Genomic DNA, 26,814 nt, shown 5'->3' on the forward strand with positions numbered 1-26,814 from the left:
CCTATGACTCCTTAACTCCTTATTCGTGCTGCCTCCCTGGGAAGCCTTAGCTTATATAGAAAAGGCACTGGTTTTGATATAATCCCTTGCTATGTGCCAGGAAGAGGTCCAATTGGTTCTCTTCAACTGCATCTCTACATGAACATCTCTGCTGTGGTCTCAACTCTACAGGAACCTTGAAACACTCTTCCACTTTCTTCTCCGTGATCAATGAATGGAGTTCCCTCTGTGATGTATGAACTAGTTCTCTTAAAGGGATGTCTCTCCTGGATCACTATCCATGGTGATATACAATGCAAGAAGGAAGCATGCTAACACCAGCCAACACCACTCATTCACCCCAGAAATGCTCAGGATAGTCATGAAGCAAAATAATAAATAAATTTTAAAAAGTCAACAATGCATAACAAATAGAAATCCCTTTATACTGTTAAGTGCCCTTTTGACCCTCTCCCTTTGTCTTACTTCCCTTCAAAAAGTCCCTTCTGTTTTGTGGTTTATATTTCATACTCAGGCTAATATTCTTCAACCATCCAGTAGTTTGGGACTTTACCTGTTCACTGGGGAGGGAGGTAAAAAAGGGTAGAAACGCATCCTGGGGAGCACAGTTTCTTCCTGTCTTTGAAATCAAGCAATGTTTTCTCCCTTCAGTCAAATTGAAAAGCCATCCAGTCGGTTTTCAAACAGGACAATTTGCAGAGAGACAGCCTTTCCTTCCCCTGCACTCTGCTCCCCTCACCCCCCTCCCCACAACGCAATCATGATTTCTGAGACTATGGATTTTAAATAAGGATTTTTGGCAGATCTGAGAAGACAACCCTTCTGTTCACGACCCAGCTAAAGCATCCCCTGGCTCTCCTGGGGATGTAAGCCAGTCCTTGCCTGTGTGTGTGTGCAGTAAAGGGTTAACACGTGCCAGAGAGACACCACGCATGTGTTAACTCAAGCTGCAGCAGCGTTGGGCTCTTCCACCTTGACCTCCTAGTTAATCTGCGTGACAGCTGATCACGCAGAGATTCTCGTGATTTTTCTGTTTCTTTTAAACACACACACACACGCACACACACACACACACACATCACCCCTGCCCACTGTAAAAGAAAAAAATGAAAACAAAGCAAATTAAAAACAAAAAAACAACTATAACGCTGAAGCCGGAGGAGTATGTGTGAGTGTGAGGGGTGTGAGTATGTGTACCCCTGTGCACGCCTTTCTCTCCCCCTGATTTGTCCCTGGGTGTCTCTCCCTGCACCCTCCCCCCTGTCTCAATTATATTATTCCCCCAGACTTGGAAGCAGCTCCCAGAGCTGACGCTTTGATGGTATCTGCAAGCCTGTGTGCTGATCTTATTTCTGCCTCCCCCCCCCCCGAATTTTAATTTCCTAAACTGGTAGCGATACATCTCCCCGGTGGTGGGACCCGCTAGAGGCAGGTGGGGGGAGCCACAATCAGATCATAAGCATAATAATAATACAAAGGGGAGGGATTCTTCTGCAACCAAGAGGCAGGCGAGAAGCAGAAGAGGGAAAAAAAAAAGCGATGAGTTTGCCAAATATATGGAGCACAGGAACCTCAGTGTACTGGACTCCTGAATCTTCACAGAAAATGACGGTGTGGATGCTGCTCCTGCTAATGCTCTACCCAGGGTAAGATATGCCTTTTTCTCGGCTTCGTTTTGTTCCAGGGAGGTGGGGGGAAGGGGTGGGGATGTGCCATTACACGGAGACCACCTAGATTTAAAACACTCCCCCAGAATGTGGGGCTTTGTAATTTAGGGGGTTGTCAACGTGTGGGGAAGGAAAAGCAGAGAGGGAAGAGAAAGGTCACTTTCGTTTATTTTTTAACGTATTACATTGATTTGTTTTGTTTCAGAGTGAAAAACCTAACGTCACAAAGACTTTGTGTTTGAATAGTAGCCTTTTGGGATTGTTGCAAAATGATATCTAGGCGGGCTGCACTGATACATGCCGGCATTTGAGGCCATGTTGGAGGCGTTTGGGGCGGGGGTCTGGAGGAGAAAACTGCAGATGAAGTCCCGGCGCACCCCCGGGAGATGTGTGTTTGGGGGAGGGGTTCTGTTCTTGTGCATCGAAGTATTACTTGCTCCTACACTTCGGCACTCTTAAGATCATTCAGCCAGGTTTTCTATCCAGCCTCAATGACCCGGCAGCTGGCTCCCTGACGCGCAAACCTGGTTCAGCACCAGGGACAGCAGTCCCGCTTAGGGCCAAATGGAAAGCGGCTTGTTTAACCGGATAGGACACCCCTAAATTTACACAGGACATCCATACAGTGCAGACAAAAGGCCAGCAGAGCCAAGGAGAACTAATGACGTCCGGGACCCCACTCTGATTATCCCTACTGACTCCTTCAGATGGGAGGGGACGTTGGGGCATGGGAGAACTCAGTTGATGAAAGCATGGAGGAATAAATGTCTGGGGGAAAAGCTGGCCTTGCTGCAGCGTTGAAAAATATGCTGAACCAGGGGAATGTGATGGCCCATTGTAAAGTATGCATTCATTTCCTAGAGACTTGCTTCACTGAATAGAAAAGGTGGGAAGAGGGGATGGAATCCAAAAACCCTCAGCAGTTGTGTGATCTGAAGTGCTTTCACCTGAATTTTTTTTTGAACTTCCTTGCACCAAAAGTACCAAAGAAATATTCCTCCATTTGTCTATCCACCTAATCATCTCCCAACCTCAAAACACACCTCAGGATTTCCAGCAAGAACTGAAGGCAGGTTAGAGATTTACATTACTTGAACTCTGCTATTCTGTCATGTTTGAAATAAAACTCTGTATTTAGGGTAAATCCACCTCCACCCCAAGAAAAGAAAAACCAGTGATAAGATCTATTCAGTATGGCCCTAAGGTTTTTGTGAAAGTTGTCACTCTTCTGGAGTAGTTATAACAATGGGAGATAAAAGATACGGGGGTTAAACAGTTAGTTGATTTTTAAATAACTAGTTAACTCTGATCATTCTTTAAGGGAGGTAGTGGAAGAAGATTTCTGAAGAGGAAGAGACGTAGGCAAACAGGGAGTGAGAGCCTCAGTTGGAGTTTCTAAGTAGAGAGAGGGTCTGCTTAATTTCTCCAGAGTTTTTCATACTTTCCTTCTTCACTATAAAAATAGGGTGCGTTTTCATTATAAATATAAGATTAAGTCATTTTCTTAGATGAGTAGAGGCCCTTCTACCAGAAATGGCTAATGTGCAAGTCCATTTTAGTGAGGTCCTGAAAAAAACACTTTGGTATTCAAAATTTACAGACACTTTCTTTTCTGTCTACTGTGTGTAGTTCTTAACTTGTTTCACCTATTAGAGAGTTGATAGTTGCATACGGATAAAATATGTAATTCTCATATTCCTACCATTTACAAAACCTGTGGATTAAAATCTAGACAAGATATAGGGAAAGAGGTCTTTCCTTCCTCCTCATCTTATATCCATCTCAGTGAACACATGTGTAACTAAATCGATAAGGACATTCTTATGTATTTTATCTCTAATGGTCTTACTTTAACCAGAAAAAAAGTGTAATTTTATTCCTTTTTCATAATAGTATCATATCTAAGATGTTTTATGTTTTTGCAACAGTTCCACTTTTTTCCCAGTATCCTATAAAAAGTAAAATATAGAAATACATTTTAATTTTCAATTCTTACCATAGTAGCCTAGATGAGCATTTGAAATAGCTCAAAATAATGGGAGTTATATGTCATGTAAACTCTCCAATAGGAGGATTTCCACGTTTTCTCAATAATTAGAGAAACAAGTCCTTGCAGTCTGGTGCAGAGAATGTGATCAGAGCTTCAGTTTGCTGCAAACCCATAAGAAGGCCATTTAAATGGCTGAATCGGGCTGGATGGAAACGGAAGCTTTGATCTGGAAGTGATCCTAGAGAAGAACCATAAGTTCCTGGAAAATGTGGGACCCTGGGAGACAATCTGAAAGCGGCTGTGGAGAAAAGCGTGATAGTACAGCCACCTACCAAGTTGAAGGGAAAAAGAAACATTTAGTTGACTTTTTTACTTACATAACTCTAAAGAATATGTCCCCCCTCCCCTTCATTAGATTGACTAAATTCATTAGGTTGTGTTGACAAAAAAGGAAAACAATATGAAACAGAAAGCATTGAAGTGAGAATATTAATAGCTAATATCTCTTCTTATGTGTAAAATAGTCAATTTCTAAAACTAAAATTTATCTAAACGGTCACTTTCTTGTACACAGTGCTGTCACAAACATCTCCCAGAAAACTTGCTAAAATGGAGATTCCTGGGCCACACTCTAGAAGATTCTGAATCATTATGTCTGGGGTGGGGAGCTCCAGAATATTTGTTTTCAACAAGTTCCCTAGACCGCACATTGAAGCAATGTGGTATATGCATGGCTGATTTCCAAAGTTAGTTCATCACCATATTTAGTGGTTATAATTGCTTTGGTTGTTGCCATTTCACTAATCAGCTGAGCACAATGAGTCAATTTTGCCTCAGAATTTTTTATTTGTGTGTAAATTATTAAATTTAGTATACAAACCATAAAGGTGAGGAATACCTATAAAGAATTTTAATAAACCCACCTCATATATGAGAAAAAACACTGGTTGGAAAATAAACAGAGACCTCTCTCATTTAAAGGTATGTATGCATGTGTACATAATTGCATTTTCAAACTATATATACTTTATGTATACATATTCATACACAGAGGTTTTAAAACAATTTTCCCAATTTTATAAACTCTTTTGAAGTAACTACATTTATCTTAGAGTAAAAATATCTTAAAAGGAAGAAAGAAATAGGGATGCAGAAGAAAATTATCTAAGTGAATTAAAATGTTATTTTTTTTCCTTAGAATAAAGTTTTATAGTATGCTTCAAGTAAAAAAGAATTTATTTTCAAGGATGGATTGAACAGAGGTTAATTTAATTAAATGTGTGATGATCTAACCCTTACTTTGAAGAGCTAGCACTTAATTTAAAAAATACTTCCAGTTAAATATTTGTAAACACATTCTGTTCTTAGGCCCTGCCTGAACAATACTATTTCAGGTGGTGACTTTTCTTATGGGCAGATAAAGTTGTTTACCCCATAACTACCTTTGTCAGAGTTTTTAACTTTAGCAGGTATGCCCATGCATGCAAGGGAGTATTGTGACTTCACTATAACCCTGTTTGTTTAGAATTAATCTCTACAGACAAGCTTATTCTTTCCTAATTTTCCACCAGCTTTTATTTAGAAAAAGAATTATTTCTTCAGCATATTCAATTGCTTAGTTGTAGACATAATATTGTAACTAGTTTACACTGAGGCAAACATCTACCTGAAAAAAATAAAGAAAAAAAAAACTTACTCATCAAATATTTCCCAGAATCCAGCTGCCCACTACCATCTAGACAAAACACCTAGATCACAGGCAGCAGTTTTTAAATTGGCTTTTAATTTAAATCATTAGTTACATAAATGTCTGCTTGATAGATTCAGTTTAGAAGAATTAAGATCTACTCTCCTCAAAATAATTGAATTATAGAATATTCAATTATTGTAGTCTCTGTTCTACATATTTTAAAATGTGCTTCTTTCAAGAATTTCTGCTCAGAGTGAAATAAAGTTAAGGCTAACTTTAAGAGACTTTGTCTTTGTTGTAAATAATTACATTATACCTTTTTCTCTCTGTTACAATTTCCTAGCCATTCCGAAACAGACTTGCCACAGTTTAAGCACAAGAAAGTTCTCCTGGAATGACACATACTTCTAGTTGAAAGGGAGAAGAATCTGCCATCTCAAAATAAAGTCTCTTTGGCATAAGCACTATTTTAGGCTGATTATTTTTAGGAAACAGCAGACACAGGAGAAACTCTGAAAGCCAGTAGAAGTTACCCTTTTGGAAGAGATATTTGGGGAAATCTCCATTTGTAAGGGTATCTCCCTCCCACTACCTGGAAGAGAAAGATGACTAAATCTGTAGAAACTTGTCAATAGAGAAGGCATGGACTTAAATCTTCATAATAACTATACCTCCCGTTTACTGTGCCCTATTGGTTTTAGCAGGAGATGGTATTTAAGGTAGTGGGTTGGGTATTACAGAGAGTTACTCAGTTTTCTTGGGTCTCGCCCAAGTGTACAGGAGGTTATACATATTATTAAGCTTCTGTTTGTTTTTCTCCTCTTACTCTGTCTTTTTTTTTACAGCCAAGAACCTAAAAAGTTAGAGAGAAAATTATGTTTTCTCCCCTGCATGGTTCACCAAAGTACTTCTGCTTAATTCACAGATCGCAGAAGATTGGTTAAAAGCTATAATTAGCACAGTTCAGGAATAGTTTGGCCACTATGGGTGTCAGCACAAGTTAAGTGCTTAAACATTCAGGATTTCAATTGGGGTGGGCATTCCAGATATGATAATTTATTCGGATAGATGCGAAGAGAAGAATTCATCCCTCTATTACCGGGTTATGAGAGATCTATGTGACATCTTCAAAGTGAGTGCAGGCAATGAACTTTTCCTCCACTGTCCTAAGTTCTTTCAGCTGGTTTAAGAGTTAAATCTATATGTGACAGATTAAGAAAAGAAAATAACCTTATTTTATTACTTATGTACACATGGCAACCTCACATACATGACAGCTTCAGAGACAAAAAGGGAAAATGTGATATATACATTGGTATTCTGACCCAAGGATGAGAGAAGGCCCCTTGGGGCTTCAGAGTGTTAAGAAAAGCAGACATTCATTAATTGATACAGCTTTTCCTGCCACATAGATTGGTCACAATAGGTTATTTCTGATAATTTCTTATTATGGGCAAAGCCTCTAATTCAAATTATATTAGGTAGTTGAGGATGGGGAGGGACAGAAATTTCTGTTGAGCCCATTGGTCTCCATTTCCTCCAGCTCAGAATAACCCACAAAGCACAGAAGCACATCTTGGGGTGACATATCCTGGACCCCTACATCAGAAACTAAATAGTCACAACATATTATTAACTTCACACTTTCATATATATATCTGTGTCATGCACATACATATGCTAAAGCAAAATTTTACATGTAAATAGTAATATATAATGTATATTTTAATATATCAATTATATATTTTAAATGTATAAATATAGTTAATGAATTAATATATGTTAATTTTTGCTAAAATCTATCAAGTAGTTGTCAACCACATTTGACAGATTAGAAAAATCAAGATTATACAGATTAAATGACCTGCTTAAAAGCAACAGAGGTATAAAATATATGCTTTATAAATAAAGCAATAAAGTAAAATAGATGAGGATAGAGATAGCTATAGATATATAATGATAAACATATACACATATATAATATAAGTGTATATGTGTGTATTACATGCTGGGCTTCCTGTCCTGTGTCCCTCAGTGGATGCCCTCCAGGAACCAGGAGGCACCTCTCACTCCAGTCGGCATCACTGACTGGGTCCCCCAAAATAGTGATCAGCAAGGTCACTGTGAATCCCACCCCTGACCTATCAAGAGTGCTGATCCAACTGAAGTCTCTTCTTTCAGTGGCCCCCACCTCTCCCTTACCCAGTACTTCTCACCGTTGTACCCAGACCCCTTCCTTCTCCTCCACTGGGGCCTCAGAAGTCCTGCCAGAGCCAGAGCCACTCTGACTTTAGTATGCCCTTTTCTATATATGCCTTTTGTGTGTATAAATAAAAGATAGATTGAAGTTGTCACTCAAAAAATATTTAAATAGATATACACTAACGATTATGAGAATTGGTTATATTTTAGATCTGTCACTAATTTATGAAATTTTTGACCAGTTATACCCCATCAACACTATTTTCTTACAACAGGAGTTAACTGGTCTAGATTATCTATGTTTATAAGCTATAATTTTTATAATTATTTGATTCTATCTTCAGACAATAGAATCTAAAACAGACACCTTACTTCCAAAGAGACCAATGAACAAATTAAAATAATCTATATAGTAGCATGTTTTGAAATCTTCAGCCTCCATCAATCACACTGTTCTTAAATTTGTCTTCTTTTTTGTATTGAAAGCTCTTCACCCATTCACAAAGAACACCATTATGAATAACAAATAACATAATAGTGGGGAAAACAAAGAATTCTTCTTAAGTAAAGATCCTTTGTAATCCCTGAAACCCTGCCATGAACTCATTTAGTTGCACAACCCAAGTTCATATAGTGAGACAAATATATATTGAGTTCCGTAATTTATTTGGACATATTTAAATAAAAGGCCAAAACAAACTGAATATCATTTGTCAATATGATTTTGGTAGAAAGAAAAGCTTAGAAATAATCTTCTATTTGGTTGTTTTATGAGTTTAAAACATGTTAAATGGTATTATTTAGTTCCTGGACCAAATTATGCTTAGAAAATACATTTTCTTAATAGTTATATGTCTGTATATATAAAGCATAGCTTAATCTGCAGTTCAATCATTATCCAGAAATTTAGCTTCTGCATGTCATTTCATTTTCAAAGAAGAGAACTTGCTCTTCCATTGAGCAAATTTACAGAGTAATTTGCTGCTTTTTTTTCTGCAAAAATACATGAAAAATAAAAGAAAAATCAAGGCAACTATACTGAATATTAAAATTGACATACTATTACCACTTTAATATCTGGATATTTATATCTTCAATATGTAGGTACCCAAGGTTGACATTTTTAATAACCTCAATTATATATGCCACTTCTTGAATAACTTTGGCATGTGATTACTCAATATCAAGTTTAATTTCTAGAGGAATAAGAAGATACTTTCTAGAAACTGGATCTTTAGTTTTTTTCTTAGAATGTTTGTGTGCTTGTTCTTATTCTCTTTATAGCCTTGTAAGTTAGATGAAGATATTTTCTTCTTCTGTTAACTATAAAAAAAATCAGATAGAAAGAGCTTAAGGGACTCATCCACCGCTCTTTGAATCTTATCTGTAAAAGAGGATTTAGCCTCTCCTAGTCTCATTTTAGTCTATACGCCACATGACACAAGTATAGTCACCCCTTTCCTTTCTAAAACTAAGAAAATAATTGGATTGTTTCAAGATATAAAAGGCCCCTTCAGTTTGTTTTAGTGGGAGTGTAATTTGCTATTCATTTCCTTCTTATTCTAGAAAATAAATGTCCTTTAAAAGAAAATAAAAAGTTCTTTTATTTTACACATTAGGTTAAAAATAAAATTTAACTTCAAATCATATTAAATCTCTAGCATTATATGGGTGCAAAATATGGTAATAATTCTATATTATTATAAAACTCATTGTATAACTCTATAAAGTGCCATGTAAATGCTAAGCAGTACTGGTATTACACTCTCCACCCATTCATAAAGAAAACCATTAAGAATACCAAATAACATAATAGTGGGGAAAACAAGGAAAGATCCTTTGTAATCATGGAAACCCTACTATAAACTCAATTTTAGTTGCACTACTCAAGTTTATATAGTGAGACAAATATATACTGAGTTCTGCAATTTTTTGGGACACATTTAGATAAAATGGCCAAAATAAACTGAATATAACTTGTCAATATAATCTTGGTAGAAAGCAATAAATGACTGACTCTTATTTATGTTGTTTTTGAAGGTGATCAGTCCTTTTTTCTGTTATTATATTAATAATATAATAACTTAATAACTTTATTGGGGTACAGGTTTAGGTGTGCAACTCAATAAAATATCATCTGCACAGTGCATCATACACCTGTCTCCCCAAGGAAAGTCTTATATGTCCACATCCCCCCATTTGCCCACTTCTACCAACCCATCACCCCCTTGCCCTCTCGCTATTACCACACTGTTGTCTGGGCTATGTGTTATATACATATGTTTTTTCCTTAATCTCTTCACCTTATGTCAGTCCTTTTTTATAAATTGCTTTTGAAAACACATTTGAAATACATAATTGAGAGAAACTATTTGTAGATACAAAATATATTGATATTTAGGTAAACTGTTTTAGCTAGTTCTATGCTAGGAGCCAGATGTGCAATTATGGAGCAGCAGAAGCCATGATGTCTGCCATTGTGGAGTTTCAATCTCATGAGATAGCAATGATCAAGGAGCTGTACACATAATTATTAAATTTTATCTTGGATAACTGCTACCCAAGAAAGTCACATGGTGCTATGAGAGACTAGAACAGCTGTCTAGCTTTAGTGAAAGCCAAGGACATAAACTGAGATTGACCATCCAGCTGAAACTGATCGACAATCACCTAATTGGTTGACTTTTATATTCCAACACTTTTCTTGGTCATAACAGTTTTTGTGGAATTTTTTTTGCCCTCAATCGGAGAGGTTTTTATCCTGGAAATGAATGGTATTTTTTTTTTTTGAGGGGGAAAGTGGTACAAATTAAAAGGAAAAAAATGTCTTGAGGCCCTGACCTGGTAGCCTCATCCTGACATGCCAAGGTTGCAGGTTCAATCCCCGGTCAGGAAACTTCTAAGAATTAACCCATGAATGCATAAGTAAATGGAACAACAAATCGATCTATCACTTTAACATCAATCAATAAAAAAGTGTTTTTAATGTTTTGAAAATTAGTTTTCTTTAGTATTCTAAAAAATGATCTATGTAATAAACAAAAACCATATTAAATAAAATTAAATAAAGCAACAACATGTCCACATATGACATTAAACATAGACTAAATTTACAAATCAATGGCCAGTTGACAGGTTTTTGCTCCACTTACTCCCTGTCCTATAGGTTTTCAAGCTACAGTCATAAAAATGGTTATTCCTACCATTACTTGCAACTGATTTGCCTTCACTGAGTTGTCAATCCAAAATAAGTAGTCAAATACAGTCAAATAGTGGGAAAGAAAACAAAACAAAACTTAACCACCTTAAATATACACACCAGTTGTGAACTTCAATTAATTTCAGAAATATTAGAGCATGAAAACTTGGATGTAACAGGATCAAGAAACAGTGTATATTTTGAAGCTTTTTGAGTTAAGTGCAAAATACCCTGTGTGTGGCCTATAAATATACATACAGAACAAAATGTCAGTGATTTTTCTTTTTTTTTTTTTTTAATAAATTTTTATTAATGGTAATGGGATGACATTAATAAATCAGGGTACATGTATTCAAAGAAAACATGTCTAGGTTATTTTGTCATCAAATTATGTTGCAAACCCCTCGCCCAAAGTCAGATTGTCCTCCGTCACCCTCCATCTAGTTCTCTGTGCCCCTCCCCCTCCCCCTAAATCTCTCCCTCCCTCCCTCCCATGTCCTCCCTCCCCCCCCACCCTTGGTAACCACCACACTCTTGTCCATGTCTCTTAGTCTCACTTTTATGTTCCACCAATGTATGGAATCATGTAGTTCTTGCTTTTTTCTGATTTGCTTATTTCACTCCTTATAATGTTATCAAGACCCCACCATTTTGCTGTAAATGATCTGATGTCATCATTTCTTATGGCTGAGTAGTATTCCATAGTGTATATGTGCCACATCTTCTTTATCCAGTCTTCTATTGAAGGGCTTTTTGGTTGTTTCCATGTCTTGGCCACTGTGAACAGTGCTGCAATGAACATGGGGCTACATGTGTCTTCACGTATCAATGTTTCTGAGGTTTTGGGGTATATACCCAGTAGAGGGATTGCTGGGTCATAAGGTAGTTCTATTTGCAGTTTTTTGAGGAACCACCATACTTTCCTCCATAATGGTTGTACTACTTTACAGTCCCATCAACAGTGAATGAGGGTTCCTTTTTCTCCACAGCCTCTCCAACATTTGCTATTACCCGTCTTGTTGATAATAGCTAATCTAACAGGAGTGAGGTGGTATCTCATTGTAGTTTTGATTTGCATTTCTCTAATAACTAATGAAGCTGAGCATCTTTTCATATATCTGTTGGCCATTTGTATCTCTTCCTGGGAGAAGTGTCTGTTCATGTCCTCTTCCCATTTTTTTATTGGATTGTTTGTTTGTTTGTTGTTGAGTTTTATGAGTTCTTTGTAAATTTTGGATATTAGGCCCTTATCTGAGCTGTTGTTTGAAAATATCAGTTCCCATATAGTTGGCTGTCTGTTTATTTTGATATCAGTTTCTCTTGCTGAGCAAAAACTTTTAATTTTCAATATTGACACATTATAATCTTTGGTAAGATTATATCTATAGATCATAGTAATTATATGCTAATAAATTACCAACTACTTCTTAAAATCTATTTAACTAGTTTCTTCCAGCATCCTCCTTCATCTTATTCTAATAGAAGAAGCAAGTAACTATTATATTTAGTTCCTTATAAATAATCACAATTTAAAAGCAAGGTATACTATCCTCATCAACTCTCACAAATCCACAACTTTTGGATATTTAATTAAAGCATTTGAGCCAATAGAGTAAGGCTGAAGTTGGTTGGATCTATCAGGTTTTTGGTTTTGTTTTATTATATTTTATTTTATTATTGACTTAAAGAAATACTGCATGAATTCTAAGTAGAAATTCATGTCAGATATATGTAGTAAAATGTTTTTCCTGTCTTTGGGTAATTTACTTATTTAATTATTTACTGGCTATAAAGTAAAAATTGTCTTTTTTTTTAATTTGGGTATTTTTTTGTTTGTTTTGTTTTCTCTAAGTAATTGCTGCCTCCTCTAAAGTTGCAAAGATATTTGCATCTGGTTTTAGAAACTTTACAGTTATAGCTCTATGATCCATCAAAATTATTATTTTTATTTAATACATGTTATAAGTTAATATTTATTCCCCCCATGCAATTGTTTCAGACGCATTTTTGAAATGATTTTCTTTTTTCTATTGAGAAACTTTAGTAACTTTGCCAAAATGTTATTAGCATATATATCTGGGTTTATTTCTGACATCTGTATTCCATTCCATTGATTTCCTTATTGATGATTATGTCAGCACTATATGAATTGGATCATTGTACCTTTCCAATAAATCATAAAATCAGGTAGTAAGTGTGAAACACATTCGTATGTGTTCTTCTTTTGTAAAACCAATTTGTCTATTTTAAATCTTTCGTGTCCTGATATGCTTTAGAAAATTTGCCAATTTATACCAAAACAAAACAAAAATTTCCATTGTATCTTCATAGAAATGGTGTTGAATAGACATCAATTTAGAAAGTGTTGACATTTTTGACAATCTTAAGTCCTTCAATGTATAAATACACTCTGCCTATCATTATTTTTTGGGTTTTCTTTAATTCTTCTCACTCACTGGATATTTCAGTGTTGATATCTTGAACATTTTTCTTGAGTTTATTCTTAAGTATGTTGCATATTTTAATTCTATTTTAATATTTATTCTCCAAATTTTTATCATTATTATACAAAAGCAATTTATTTTGTATATTAATGCATACCTGTGATATTAGTTCTAGTCATTCCTTGTAATATTTTTGTAGATCCTTTATGATATTTAAATATAACATTGTCATCTGCAAATGAAGATAATTTCACTTGAGAACAACTTCTTAAAACATAAATCTGGTAATGTTATATGTATTGTTATATTACAGCTTTGCAATAACTATCCTTTCTCCCATAAGATAACATACAGTTGTCTTACCTAGAGTTGGAGGCAATATAATCATATTTATAATCAATTTTATTGTGCACAATGGAGACACTTGTAGAGTGAAAGAGGGCATAATTATGAATAATTATGTCAGAACCACAGGTGCCAACTGGAACTTGCCCAGGCAAACTGGGCATATGATCACTCAATATGGTCCTCTGTGATGTGATCCCTGATAACTTCTCTCTTCAGCATCAGTTCCTGCCCTCTATCAGACACAAGTTCAACTGCCACAAAGTAGTTCATGAGATTCTGAAAAACAGCAGTCTTATTTTCCTACCTCCTTCTCATGTATGCTTTTCAGGGCTTCTTACCCCTCTTCTATTTCCTTTTAAACCTTTTAGTCTTTCATACCAAATCTTCACCTGGGTTCTGTTTTAGAATCTGTGAGATATTTTTACTATAAATCTTTTCTATCTGTGGTTAAAAAGGAGAGATCATAGTGAATAAGTTTAACTAAGCTAATATATTTGAAAGTATGAAAAAATAGTCATTAAAAAAAGTGACTCTGAATAGATTAAAAAATTTTTACTAGTCACTTCACCCAAACTATATTATAAAATACAATAAACAGCAAATAAAATCAGCTCAGTGCCGCAAGACCAAGGATATGTTGGTACTCAAACACTGCCTTAAACATCCATCACAGTGATTATAATTTGCCAGGTACCTATGTGGTCAACAGGCCATTAACAAAGTTTCCATGGTCCATGGTGGGATCTCTTTTTTGTAGACCTGATGCTATTTGCATTTTGCAGATCAATTTCTCTAATGAATGATCATTACAGTAAATTCTGCAGAGAATCGTGTGGGGAGGGAGACATTTCCTCATTTAATTTTATTCTTCTTTACTTCAGACTCTAAGTAATCCCCCAAGCAGATTCTTAATAGATGCTTAATGGATGAAATTGATCAGAAAAATGCAGATGCATGTAAAGCAGAAGATTGGAGATGGGGACGGCACCCTCTGACTTTGGTGATCTGAAGTGACCGTTTTAATTATTATTTGTTTTGTGCATCACATTTTGTTTAACCATTATCCACTATGTTCCTGGTACTACACCCGATATTGAAGATACTGCATTGCAAAAGCCAAACATAGCCCTTGTTCCTGTGGAACTTATATTCTAGAATAAAAACATGCTTTTAAAAACACAACACTGTATCATAGCAATATATTATGTAACGTAACCATACTTCTACTTAGCAACAGCGTTCTACCTTTATATCGATTTGTTTCAGTTACTGCCTCTGATTTAAGTAAGTTGTATAACCAGATACATATTTTTCAGCCAACCATTTTTTTAAACCCGCAAATTTACATGATTCTGTCCTTTTGCTGCTTGAAATAGGCTAACATAAGATATCGTTTGATTCTTGTTGAGCTCTAAATTGCTTTGTTAAATGTGGAATAAAAAATAAACGCAAAGTGGACAAATTTCTCTCTTCATGCCTCTGGCCTCCTTGCCATAAATATTTATTGGATTCCTAGTACTTGTTTTACATTGTACTGGAGATAAAACAGGGAGAAAAAAAACCAGACGTCTTCTTAATCCCCTTAGACCTTGCTGTATGGAGACAGGCAGACAGTAAACAAAGACAGTTCTGATCATGACAAATGTTGAAGAAATAACTAAAAACGTGTGGAGACATGAAGGAAACCAAGAAAAGATGTACTTTAGATTGATGACCAGGAGAGACTCTTGGGTAATGGATAAGATGTTGAGATTACAAGGGGATGAAAGCATTCAGCCATGAGAAGACTGAGGGGAAGACCTTTCTTGTCATTGGTAAGAGTAGGTGCAAGGACCCTGAACGCATTCAGAACCAGGTTTGGGGAAGGAACTAAGAGAGGGCACCAATGGCTGGAGGACAGTGATTAAGAATGCAGAAGTCAGGAGAGAGGGTTTGGGAGGCAGAAAGCTGTTTCCTATCGCACGGTCTTGCAGCCGCAGTCAAGAATTTGAACTGTATTCCACCAAGGGGTTTGGATCAGGAGAAATAATTCTTATAAAATATCATCGGTTTTCCTCTTAAGGAAGAAGTATGTCTCTGATTTGGGAAACAAATTAGGGTTTCAATTTACCTACCAATGTTCAATTGCTTGGAAATTAATGACTGACTTTTAGCTTTCTTAGAGTTATATATGGTATTATATAGATATGGTTTTATATATAGTTATAGATAGTTTTAAATAGCCACACCAGCTCTCAGTGACCTTTAAACTATCCTAAATCTAGGTCCTAAACCTTTTGTTCATGAACCATGAGAATTATACAGAGATTCTCCTATCCACCTGTGATCTTATAAATAAATAAAGTATTTGCATGCTGATATACCTTCTCTTTGCTAGAAGAAGGTACCAAAAATTTTAGTATTTCCCCCAAATGTTTTATGTTTTAGAGATCAATATTGTTACTTCAGAAATTAAAATTTGGAAGTGAGGACAGAGATGCTCTGATAGAAATAACTGGAATATCAAGCTGGAAATGCTGGTCGATAGAGAGATTAGTCAGATCCTGCCCTGTGACAATGTTTTTTTATTATTGTCTTGTATTGTTATTTAACTGTTGCATTTTTTTTTAGCTGTTCAGGTATTTGTCTCCTCAAATACACAAACAGACGAGAAGTGTTTTAATTTTTGTTTTGTTTTGTTTGTTTTGTTTTACAGAGACAGAGAGAGAAAGTCAGATAGATAGGGATAGACAGACAGGAATGAAGAGATGAGAAGCATCAATCATTAGTTTTTTTGTTGCGCATTGCGACACCTTAGTTGTTCACTGATTGCGTTCTCATATGTGCCTTGACTGCGGGCCTTCAGCAGACCAAGTTAACTCCTTGCTAGAGCCAGCGACCTTGGGTCCAAGCTGGTGAGCTTTTGCTCAAACCAGATGAGCCCGCGCTCAAGCTGGCAACCTTGGGGTCTCGAACCTGGGTCCTTGGCATCCCAGTCCGATGCTCTATCCACTGTGCCACCACCTGGTTAGGTAAATGTTTTGATATTAACACTAAAGTTTGCACTTCTTTCCATCTGAGACTGTGCCTTGCACAAAAGTCTAAAATACATGTGATTAACTGAAAGATCAAGAAATCTAAATCTATGAGGAACTGTTTCCCAAATTCAGCCACCTTCACAGTTTTTGTCATATCTAAGTGACATCTGGTTACTTTTTTCCCCCAGTTATATTAAAACTAGTATCTTTTGAATATATTTATTTAATACACTTAATAAAGGCAATAAAACCTGGAAAATCAGTTTTACTTTTCATAACAGAAGACAAATACAAAGTAAATGTCATGAAACCAGAATAATATTATTATGTCATAATTATATATTGTTTTCTACCAGAAGTGCAGAACTCAATATTGCTCTGCCTAGAAATTAGGAAAGCAAAACTGTAAAATGTGCTTAAGACAAATTACAAATAAAATGAGACTTTGTCATTATAATTGGATGTACTGAAAAAAGAAATTAAAAAGGAAAAAGTTTTCTATGAATATGTTTTCATGTCTTTTCATACTATGCCTATGCGACACTTTGTCTTAGGAACAAAAGGTCAGGTATCCTTAGCTTTGGGGAACACTACTATGGGGCAATCTTAATAGGACATAAATATTGATTTCAACTACATGGACGGCATACTTATTTTAATATCAGCTACAATTCTCTATATGTTTATTTGAAAAGAGTGACTTTTACCATGGTAATTGTCACAAACATGTAATCTTTAAAAATAACCCATACCCTCACTGATTTAATATTTTGAAAAGCATTCATTTGATATTTTATCAAGTGCCAGGCACTTGCAAAAGTTTGAAAAACAACACTGTTGAAGACTGAAACACTTCTTGCCCTTAGGAACATAACAATATTCTACTTTTAATGCTCACACCTAAACCTAATTTTTAAAAATGCTTTGTTGTTGCTATTGTGGGGGAAAAGGTGTAAAAAGTAGACGAGGCATAAATATGGCTCAACAAATTCTCACAAATTGAAATAAATACCCACATAACCACCAAACACACCTGGAAATCAGTTATAGCCAACAGCCCAGCCAACACTCTCATGCCCATCTTAATTCCTTGCCTCTATCTCTTCACTCAAAGTAATCATTGTTCTGACTTTGAGGTGTATGGTTGAATTTCACTTGTTATTAAACTTTACAAAAACAGATGCCTACCCTATGTGTGTGTATGTGTAGCATCTTTTGCTCAAATTTTTAGTTTTCAGATTTATTTTGCTGCTTATAGCAGTAGTTCATTAGTTTGTTTTGCCATATAATATTTCAGTGTATCTATCTTTTCTTTTGTTGATTTGGGTTCCATTCATTTCTATAACCAATAATGCAACTATGAACATCCTTGTGCATGTCTCTGAGAAGACACCTGCACGCATTTCTTTTCGGAATATATCTAAGGATGTCCAATCTGAGTTATAGGATACTGGAGTGCTCATCATGAACAGAAAAGGCAAAATGCTGTCTCTCCAGCAGCATATGAGTCCTAGCTATTTCACATTTTGCCACTTTTATTTTAAAAGGGTTAACCTGATAAGACAACAGCAACAAAACTATGATAAGGGAGCTGACCTGGAGAAAATTGATGTTGGTGATAACCTTAGAAGATGACCTAGCATTGATGGCATTCTTCTGCTTACAGCCCTGTACTCCAGTGAACGCTGTAGTTAACCTCTCCTCACTTTCCTTCCTTGCCTTCTTAACTATCCCAGTTTTCATTTGGTATTTGTGAAACCCACAGGCTCTTTGGGGAGCTGATTTCAGCTTTGATACTAGTGGAGGGACATAAAATTAGACTAAAATAATGACCCTAGTCCCGTTCTGTAGCCACGGATAGTGTTTTCAAAGTATACAGGCTAATGATAGACAAAATGAGACTCAGGCTTTATATAATTATGTGTGCTAGTGCCTCCCAATTTAGTTTGAATGTTCTGATGCTTGCAATAAAATTCATCTTAGCAAATGAAGCCCCACACATCTATTGGATATGGGTCATTGGTGATTGCTAATAAAATAAACAGTCTGCATTTCCATATTGAAATAGTTAGTTCTGATAATGGACAAATACTAATTAACACACTTGTCAACAGCTGTTATCTGAATATCACAAAAAAATAAATTAGGTATGAATTAAAGAAGGTATTAAAAGTAGGCCAGTTCACTATAAGAATTGATCCTTAGTATCAGAATTGCTACTTTCTTGCCCTATCTCTACTGTATTTGCATGTCTACACTCGTCTCTACACACTTGTGCATAGAGCACCCTTCCCAGCAGGCTCTGCTCACTGTATACATGTCCTTACTGGGCAACATGGAACCCCAAAGGCCACAAAAGGCCCTATAGGGAAGAGCAATGGGTGTCCCCGTGCTTCTGTTCACTGAACACCATCACAACGTCTCTCCAGAGCTCCCTGTCCTCCAGACAGCAGAGACAGAATCCCCTCCTCCCGTGATCAGATTTAGTCCCTTCTGACCTCTGATGATATGTGCTCACCTTACACAGCTGTTCCTCCACTTCCTGTCAAAGCGCACCTTTTGCAGTGGCTGGAGGAATCTTATGAAACGACCTTGCTTACATAGCTACATGCCTTGCTCCTGCAGTGTGCATTGCTTGCACGGCTTTCCACTTTCCAGAAATGGTTTAAGTGAGGCAGCTTACTACATCCATTAATTTAAATAGTGAGCTTCACTTTTCTGCCTCGGCGTGGGGAAATAAAATCATTGGCCTCTGCACTGGCAATCTTACGGAATTGGAATGTTATTAGCGCTGTGCTGAAGGTGCCATACTTTTATTGCGCTCGAGCATAAGCTAATTTATTGTCCGAAGGGACAATGAACTTGAGCGACCATTTATTTTGGTGGATTCTAGTGTTTGATGGATGTACGGTGGTGGATTTGCCGGCCCGGATTCCTGTTTCAAAGCCTGGTAGCATATTGGTTTAACATTTTGGTTTTGGCAATCTGAAGTGACTCCTGATAAATATCATTGTTTCTCTTCAAATCCATTGGTATTTGGCATCAAGAAGACAGATTATGTATGTTTCTCAGATATAGGATTAAGTGGGAGAATGTATATGAAGGCCCAAAAGTTATTCTTAGAACACAAGGAATATTTAACAGTAGGCATTGTTGATTTTATTATTTACCTTAGGAAAACTATTTAGCCAAAAAAGAAAGAAAAAAAAAAGAAATTCTTTCCATAAGCCCTAATTAAGCAGGCACTCATGGAATGTATAGTCTAGTACTGGAGACAGACAATAAACCAATCAAGAAATAAGGAACTGAATAGAACATACGAAGATGGCGTAGATGACAGAAGTAGATACACAGTAAAGTATGGCCTCCATGAGAAGGTGATGTTTGTGTTGAAAATTGGAAGGGTACAAAGAATAAGCCAGGGCAAGTATTATTCTGGAAGGTGTAGAGAAGGAACAATTGTCAGCAGAAAGGACAATGTATGCTCATGCTTCTGAGACTCAACAAACTCTCAAGTGACAGCATGATGTGAGGAGCATCACATTCTCTTGTTGCTGATGCTTGAGGACTGTGAGACTGCCGACTGCATCTGAGAGCTGAATGGGAATTAAAGGGAGCAGGAGAATCCCTAAGAGAGCAGGAAAAGCAAGCAATAGATTTTATGTTATATAGTGAAGATGGACAATACAGGTAAAACTGACAGAGCAGAAAGTCCAATGCACAGGAATTTTTAATAGAAAAGTTCCAAAAGTTTTCACTTTGCTAACATATGTGTCTTGGGAGACTTGTTTTGACATCTGAGATACTTGGCATTTGACTTATTATACCAACAAAATAAAAGGAAGCCAAAACCTGTACCAGCCTGACTGGGTGGTGGCGCAGTGGATAGAGCGTCCGACTGGGAGGCGGAGGACCCAGGTTCGAGACCCTGAGGTCACCAGTTTGAGCGCGGGCTCATCTGGTTTGAACAAGGCTCACTAGTTTGAGCACAAGGTCGCTGGCTTGAGCAAGGGGTTACTTGGTCTGCTGTAGCCCCACGGTCAAGGCACATATGAAAAAGCAGTCAATGAACAACTAAGGTGTTGCAACGAAAAACTGATGATTGATGCTTCTCATCCTCTCCCTTCCTGTTTGTCTGTCCCTCTCTCTGACTCTCTCTCTGTCTCTGAAAAAAAAGTTTTTTTTAAGTACAAAAATAAATGAGTATTCTGTTTATTCAACTGTTTATCTATCTATGTCAGATTATATATGAATATATATACATTTATATAATATTGTTTTTATGAAGCCAAACAATGGTTTTAAAGGTACCTGAATAAAATGTATTTCTATCTCACCCAAATGTTCGCTGTTGTGCTAACCTGGGATCTAATATAATGACTAGATTTTTTTCCCCTCACAAAACTTAAAGCTTTATTGAATCTATGAGGATCTGAAATACCTGGATTAAAATATAAAATTCAATAAATTGCATGATTAATATTCACTGTGGCAAAGGTGTTGAATATACACCAAAATTTAGATATTTAGAATCTTCTATATTAATGAGAACAATCTCTGATTAAATTATGTCTATCCAGTATTCATTGTGTTTTTCTAAGCCACTTATTCTTCCTAAATAAAATCTCTCTTTTTTTTTTTGGTTCTGATTATCAACATGAATTCATTACATGTTTGTAATCATGTATAAATTTAAATCATGTATAAAACAGTAAAGGTGAAAATAAAAATCAATAACCTAGCTCACAGCAAGGCAATTCAGAGCCAGATCTAAGTAGAAACCTGGAAGTTTGTATTTATATAAAAAAGCTCCCCCCCCCCCGTGCGTGGGTGTATGTGTCTACACTCACACACCAGAGTCAGAACCACCAATTTAAAGATGGTATGACTGAGAGTCTCAAATATCAATATGTGCATATGAATCAATCTCTTGAAGATTATATTAAATTAAAGATTCTGATTCAGGAGTCCAGGTGGCCAGGGTTCTGCATTTCTGGTAGTTTCCTAGGAAATGCCCATTTTTCTGTCCGAAGCTCTCGGTCAAGTGGTTTTCTAACAATTTTTTGAAAGCTACCAAAAATAAAAGCTTTACAACATTTTCTGGCACTGTCTCTCAGAAATGAACACTCAAACTATAAAAAAAAATTCCATTATAATAACTTAATTTAAGAGTAATTTCCATGTTAATTCTTCCCTTTATAAGATCATTTTTGAAACCAAGGGATCCAAGAAGCAATAATCAATTCTAAAAGCTATTTTTTTAATAGGTGCCTTGAGCTAAAAGTCCGAATTCGCGTTTGCTCTTGGCCCACTCAACTGTTAACTCAATTTTCTTGAATCTTTATCAATCTATTTCTACCCAGGCATCCTCATGGAGTTTACAATACTATAGAATGCCTTATCGAATGGTCAGACTTTATCTTTTGACTGTTCACCTATAAATGTGGATGTTCTTGACTCCAAAGAATTATACAGAAAGAAACAGCCAACATGGAATGAGAAAGGCTCGTTTTTCTTTCCCTAAAGACAAATCTGGACACAATCCTAGAGTGTGTATCAGCCCTATTAATTTAGACCTCAGCTGGGAAAGATCTAAAGAATAAAACCTTCATTTATTTTTCTTCCTGGAAAACATCTGTTGTTAGTCCTTCTTAGCCCATATTAAATAAAAGCCTAGAGGCAGCATCTGTAGAAACAGGTTTTAGTTACATGATCGGAGCTGTTCTTATAAACTTAGCAGTGGTCTCTCTATAACAATAATTATAATATAAACCTATTTTCAAAACTATACTAAGCATTGAATAAGTATTGCCTTAAACTTACACACACAAAAAATGTGATATGAACACTAGTATTAACTTTTTTTAAAAAAATGAGAATGTTGAAGTTTAGCCAGGTTAAATAATTTGCTCAAATTCATATAAAATTGTGATAGAAGAAAAACACAAATCTAGCACACAAACCGGGTAATTTCTGACTCCCAAATATATGCCTTTAACTTCTTCACTCCATTTAATCTCTCTATGACTATGGATGAAAACATCCATCACTGACAATTAAGTGGAATCAATTTGATTATCATTCTGGCATCCAATAGGTGATGCTATAAAGAGAATTACTGGTGCAATTTTGGAAAGTAACCTACCTTCTAAGCAAGTATCCCTTTTCTTTCCATTTATTCTCCTAATTCTCCAGATAATAGTTATGTCAGTAACACAGCACCATGAGGCTGGGATCATTTATTTCTTAGTATGAGGAAGTGCTATAAACAAGCCAACCAAACCACTTAATATATCTGAACTTCCCTTGAAGAAATTTTACGAGAGAAATACAGAGAAACAAATAAACACAGGAGAAAGGGGAAAAAAGAAGAATCAAGTTTTTTTTTGAAAAGGCCCTTTTGTAAGACCAAATTAAACAGTAGTAAAATTCCAATATGATGACATCCAATGGAGCAAAAGCATTTTGTTTTCCTCAATGAATTATTGGAAGGGTTTAAAAATATCTTAGCAAGAGATATTTTTTTTTCTCCTTAAATTAGTAAGATTTGGGTCATAGGATTAGAGTTCCATTAGGCAGAGTTCACAGTGCTCTGGTGGAGGAATAATGGATTGAGGCCCAAGGGGGATTTTCCCAGCAGAGAACTTGTCACTGCGGGTTACAGCTCGCCCACCCTCTGTAGCTTGATAGGTGAGCTATGAAATTCACATTTTGTTTCAAGTTCTTTTGCTACTGAAGTGGAAGATGTAAAATGCCGGCTACGGTAGGTGTGCAGATGTGTTGCTCAGTTCATGTTTCCTTTTCAGAAAGTCTCCAAGGAATATAAAGAGATATTACATCCTTACTAAATTAATTCACGCCAGTGATTGCTCTTAAAACTTCATGTCCCTTACTCATTCTCAATCCAGATTAATCACTTATCAGCTTTATTCTATCATACTTAATTATCTATCTATCTATCTATCTATCCTTCTCCAAACTATGCATATAAAACAGAACCATATCTATGATTATGACTGGAGAAAGGTAATAAAATAATGGTTTGAGAAATATATATATATTATATATATAATATATATATATATATATATATATATATATATATTTTAAGTGAGAGGAGGGAAGATAGAGAGACAGACTCCCTCATGTGCCTAGGCCAGTATCCACCTGGCAACCCTTGTCTGGGTCTGATGCTCAGACCAACCAAGCTATCCTCAGCACCTAGACCAACTTGAACCAATCGAGCCACTGGCTGCGGGAGGGGAAGTGGAAGAGAAGGGAGAAAAGGAGGGGCAGAGAAGCAGATGGTCACTTCTCCTGTGTCCCCTGAGTGGGAATCAAACCCAGGATATCCATACGTGGCTCACACTCAATCTACTGAGCCAACTGTCCAGGACCAAGAAATAAATATATATTTCATATTGAGTATCATATACATATTCATTCAGGTTACCGTGGCGGTGATTTGATTTCTGACAAGATCCAGTCTACATCATTTATTTAGAAAAATAAACTGGGGATGGGATGGAAACTTTTACATTTATAATTTTTATTTACCATAAATGACAAAAGTAACCAATATTCATGGAGTGCTGATAAGGACAAAAGTGGCAGCTTTTGCAAGGTTCTTCATTACTCCTGGATTGGAAAAATATAATTATGTTGTGGGGGGGGGGATGGAATGGAGCTTGGGGCGGGGGCAAGGCAGGTTACAGAAATTATTATATCTTTCCAAAGGTAGCCTTACCTCCTGGCACAACCATGGGAGCCTTACTGAGAGGCTTGGGCATAGAAAATGGAATCACAGGATATTATGTGGCTTTCTGATCACTCCGAATAGGTAACTTCATGTCTATTATTGTCGTACATTGAGCACCAGTACGAGTTTCCAGCTTAGGAACTTTTTTGCTCTAGTAAAGAGCAGTGCAGCTCCATTTTTCTTCATAGTACCAGGTTCTTAACAGTCTAAGATAAATGAACCGCCCTGGCCTTCAGCGCAAGTGAGGAGGAAAAACACACAAACACACGCCCTGGGGGAAGGAAAGGCAGCAAGAGGGAGCTCTCCTGGTATTCCACTGCGGAGGGAGAGGCCCATCTGGGGGTTTGTGGGAGTGAATCTCATTATCAGTCTCTCCCTTTCAGTAACAGGTGGGAGTGAGTTAACTTCTCACAGGGAAGGGAAGTAGACATTATGCCTGAATGCTTAGACGGCATTATGATCATTTACGCTTCCCATTCACCAAATAAAATAAAATGAGAGTTTTTTATAGGCCCTTCATGAGACTGGACAGATGGGCAAAAAAGAACATCAGCTCTGGAAAAGGCCAAAAAAGAAATCACTGTTAAAACACAGTCTGCTTATAGATGGGAGGGCAGAGCACACGGAAAAGAAATGGAGAGTACACTCTTACACGTTGTAATCCACAACTGCGTGGTATTATTGTCTATACTAATCCTCGGGTGAGAACGATCATGCCAATCCGTTTCCATTTATTCCGCAATCCAGCTTCATTTCTCCATTTTCACCAGTGGTCCAAACAGGAAAGTTAAGTTGGATGAAGACTCTATGTTTCTTAACCAATATTTTTGTTTTCTTAGCCTCACTAGCCAAAAATCTGATGATGACTATGAAGATTATGCCTCTAACAAAACATGGGTCCTGACACCGAAAGTTCCTGAGGGTGATGTCACTGTTATCTTAAACAACCTCCTGGAAGGATATGACAATAAACTTCGGCCCGATATAGGAGGTATGCTGAAGCCCGTTGTAGGGTGGGCCAGACAGGAACCCATAAGCGTGCCAAATGCATTAGAAGAAAACGTTAGCATATTTCAAAAACCAGAACTATTTAAATGATAGTTTCTTTATATGTTACAAAAATAGGTAAAGAATATAAAAATAGCATTCTAGCCTGAGGATAGGAGGGACAGTGATAAGTTCAAATGAAGAAAGATGATTTTCGAGTGAGACTTGAGAACTAGAAATATCATTTTTGCTAGTTATCCCCCCAGACAAAGGCTGTCAGGAAAAAGTGACAATTTCTTTATGAAGTAACATCAGAAACAGGTAAGTAAATAATGATAAAGAAAGGATATACTTGTTACCTACTGCTGTGTAACAATCAACCACAAAATCCCAGGGGCAAATAATGGTAGGCATTTCCTTAGCACTTGCTGGGGTGGTGATTTAATCTAAGCCAAGCTGAGGCTGTTCATTAAGGAAGCTGGACTCTCATTCTACTTCTGGGATGAGCAGACCAGCTAGGAGTATCTTTCTCATGATAACAGCCAAGACCAAGAGAGAAACTAGAAGTTCATCAGGCTTAAAGCTTGTAGTCGGAACTAGCACACCCACTTCTGTCCATCCAGTCTTAACCAAAGCAAGTCAAATAGTCAAGCCCAATGTTCACAGGACAGAGGTAGCTTGCCTGAGGTGACAGCGAGGTCGTAGATACTGGGAGTTGTAAAGAAGTCAATCCACCACAGAGAACTGGGGCATGACCGTTTCCAGGGAAGTGGATAAAGATGAGTCAAATGTTGAACTGAAGCCCAGAATGATATTACGAATCCTTGTTCATTTAATGTGAAAGGAGAATGGAGCACCTGCATTTGCTCATGGATGTAACACTACGCGGTTGTTAACATCAGGCCTCCTTGACAAATAGGTGTGTGTTGGGTTCCCATATGGTTTCTTCGTATTGGTTGATGAGTCAGAGAATCCACGAAGTCCCTGAGGAAGACTGATGTGGCATTGGCTAGAGGCATATGTGGATGATGTGCTCATAAAAGAAATCAACAGGTTCAACTGTTCCAAAACAATTCACAATACTTGTTGCTTTTTATATCTAAATATCTTGGGCATATTTTTCTAGGTCATGAAGTAGCTGTTTTTTTTCTCTATGGGGCAAGTAAGGTTACAATGTCCAAATAGATTTCAGAGCTCGGAGGAAAAATGGTAAAATTCAGGATATCTGAGAGAAGGCAGGGGAATTTGAGGACTTTTTCTTATTTGTTCATCTTTACATAGTCTCAAAAGAATAATCATTTTCAAAACTCTACTATTCTTAGTCATAACATTTACACACTAAACAGAGACACTTCTTTTAAAATAGTTGTCTAAAAGAACTGAATTAGTCACTAGAACCAAATTAGTTATAAATAAATCACTTCTCAAATGGCAAAATAAATGTATTTCGAGAATAACATAGATTAAAATGCTGTGCATCTCTTTACACATATATCTCTGGTTCTCTCTAC

The 26,814-nt window shown here is 36.6% G+C and overlaps 1 protein-coding gene across 2 annotated transcripts in view; it reads left to right on the top strand.

The window, feature by feature from the left end:
- Positions 1 to 1,202: 1,202 nt before the first annotated feature.
- Positions 1,203 to 26,814, top strand: part of GABRG2 (gamma-aminobutyric acid type A receptor subunit gamma2) — a 79,448-nt gene continuing 53,836 nt past the window's right edge. For both annotated transcript variants that reach the window (XM_066273202.1, XM_066273203.1), the window contains exons 1-2: positions 1,203 to 1,646; positions 25,156 to 25,307. In XM_066273202.1, coding sequence (XP_066129299.1) covers positions 1,540 to 1,646; positions 25,156 to 25,307 — 259 coding nt within the window. In that variant the 5' untranslated portion in view covers positions 1,203 to 1,539. The remainder of the gene's footprint in view (positions 1,647 to 25,155; positions 25,308 to 26,814) is intronic.

This window comes from Saccopteryx bilineata, chromosome 4 (genome assembly GCF_036850765.1).
Source record: "Saccopteryx bilineata isolate mSacBil1 chromosome 4, mSacBil1_pri_phased_curated, whole genome shotgun sequence".
In the NCBI taxonomy this organism is placed as follows: domain Eukaryota; kingdom Metazoa; phylum Chordata; class Mammalia; order Chiroptera; family Emballonuridae; genus Saccopteryx; species Saccopteryx bilineata.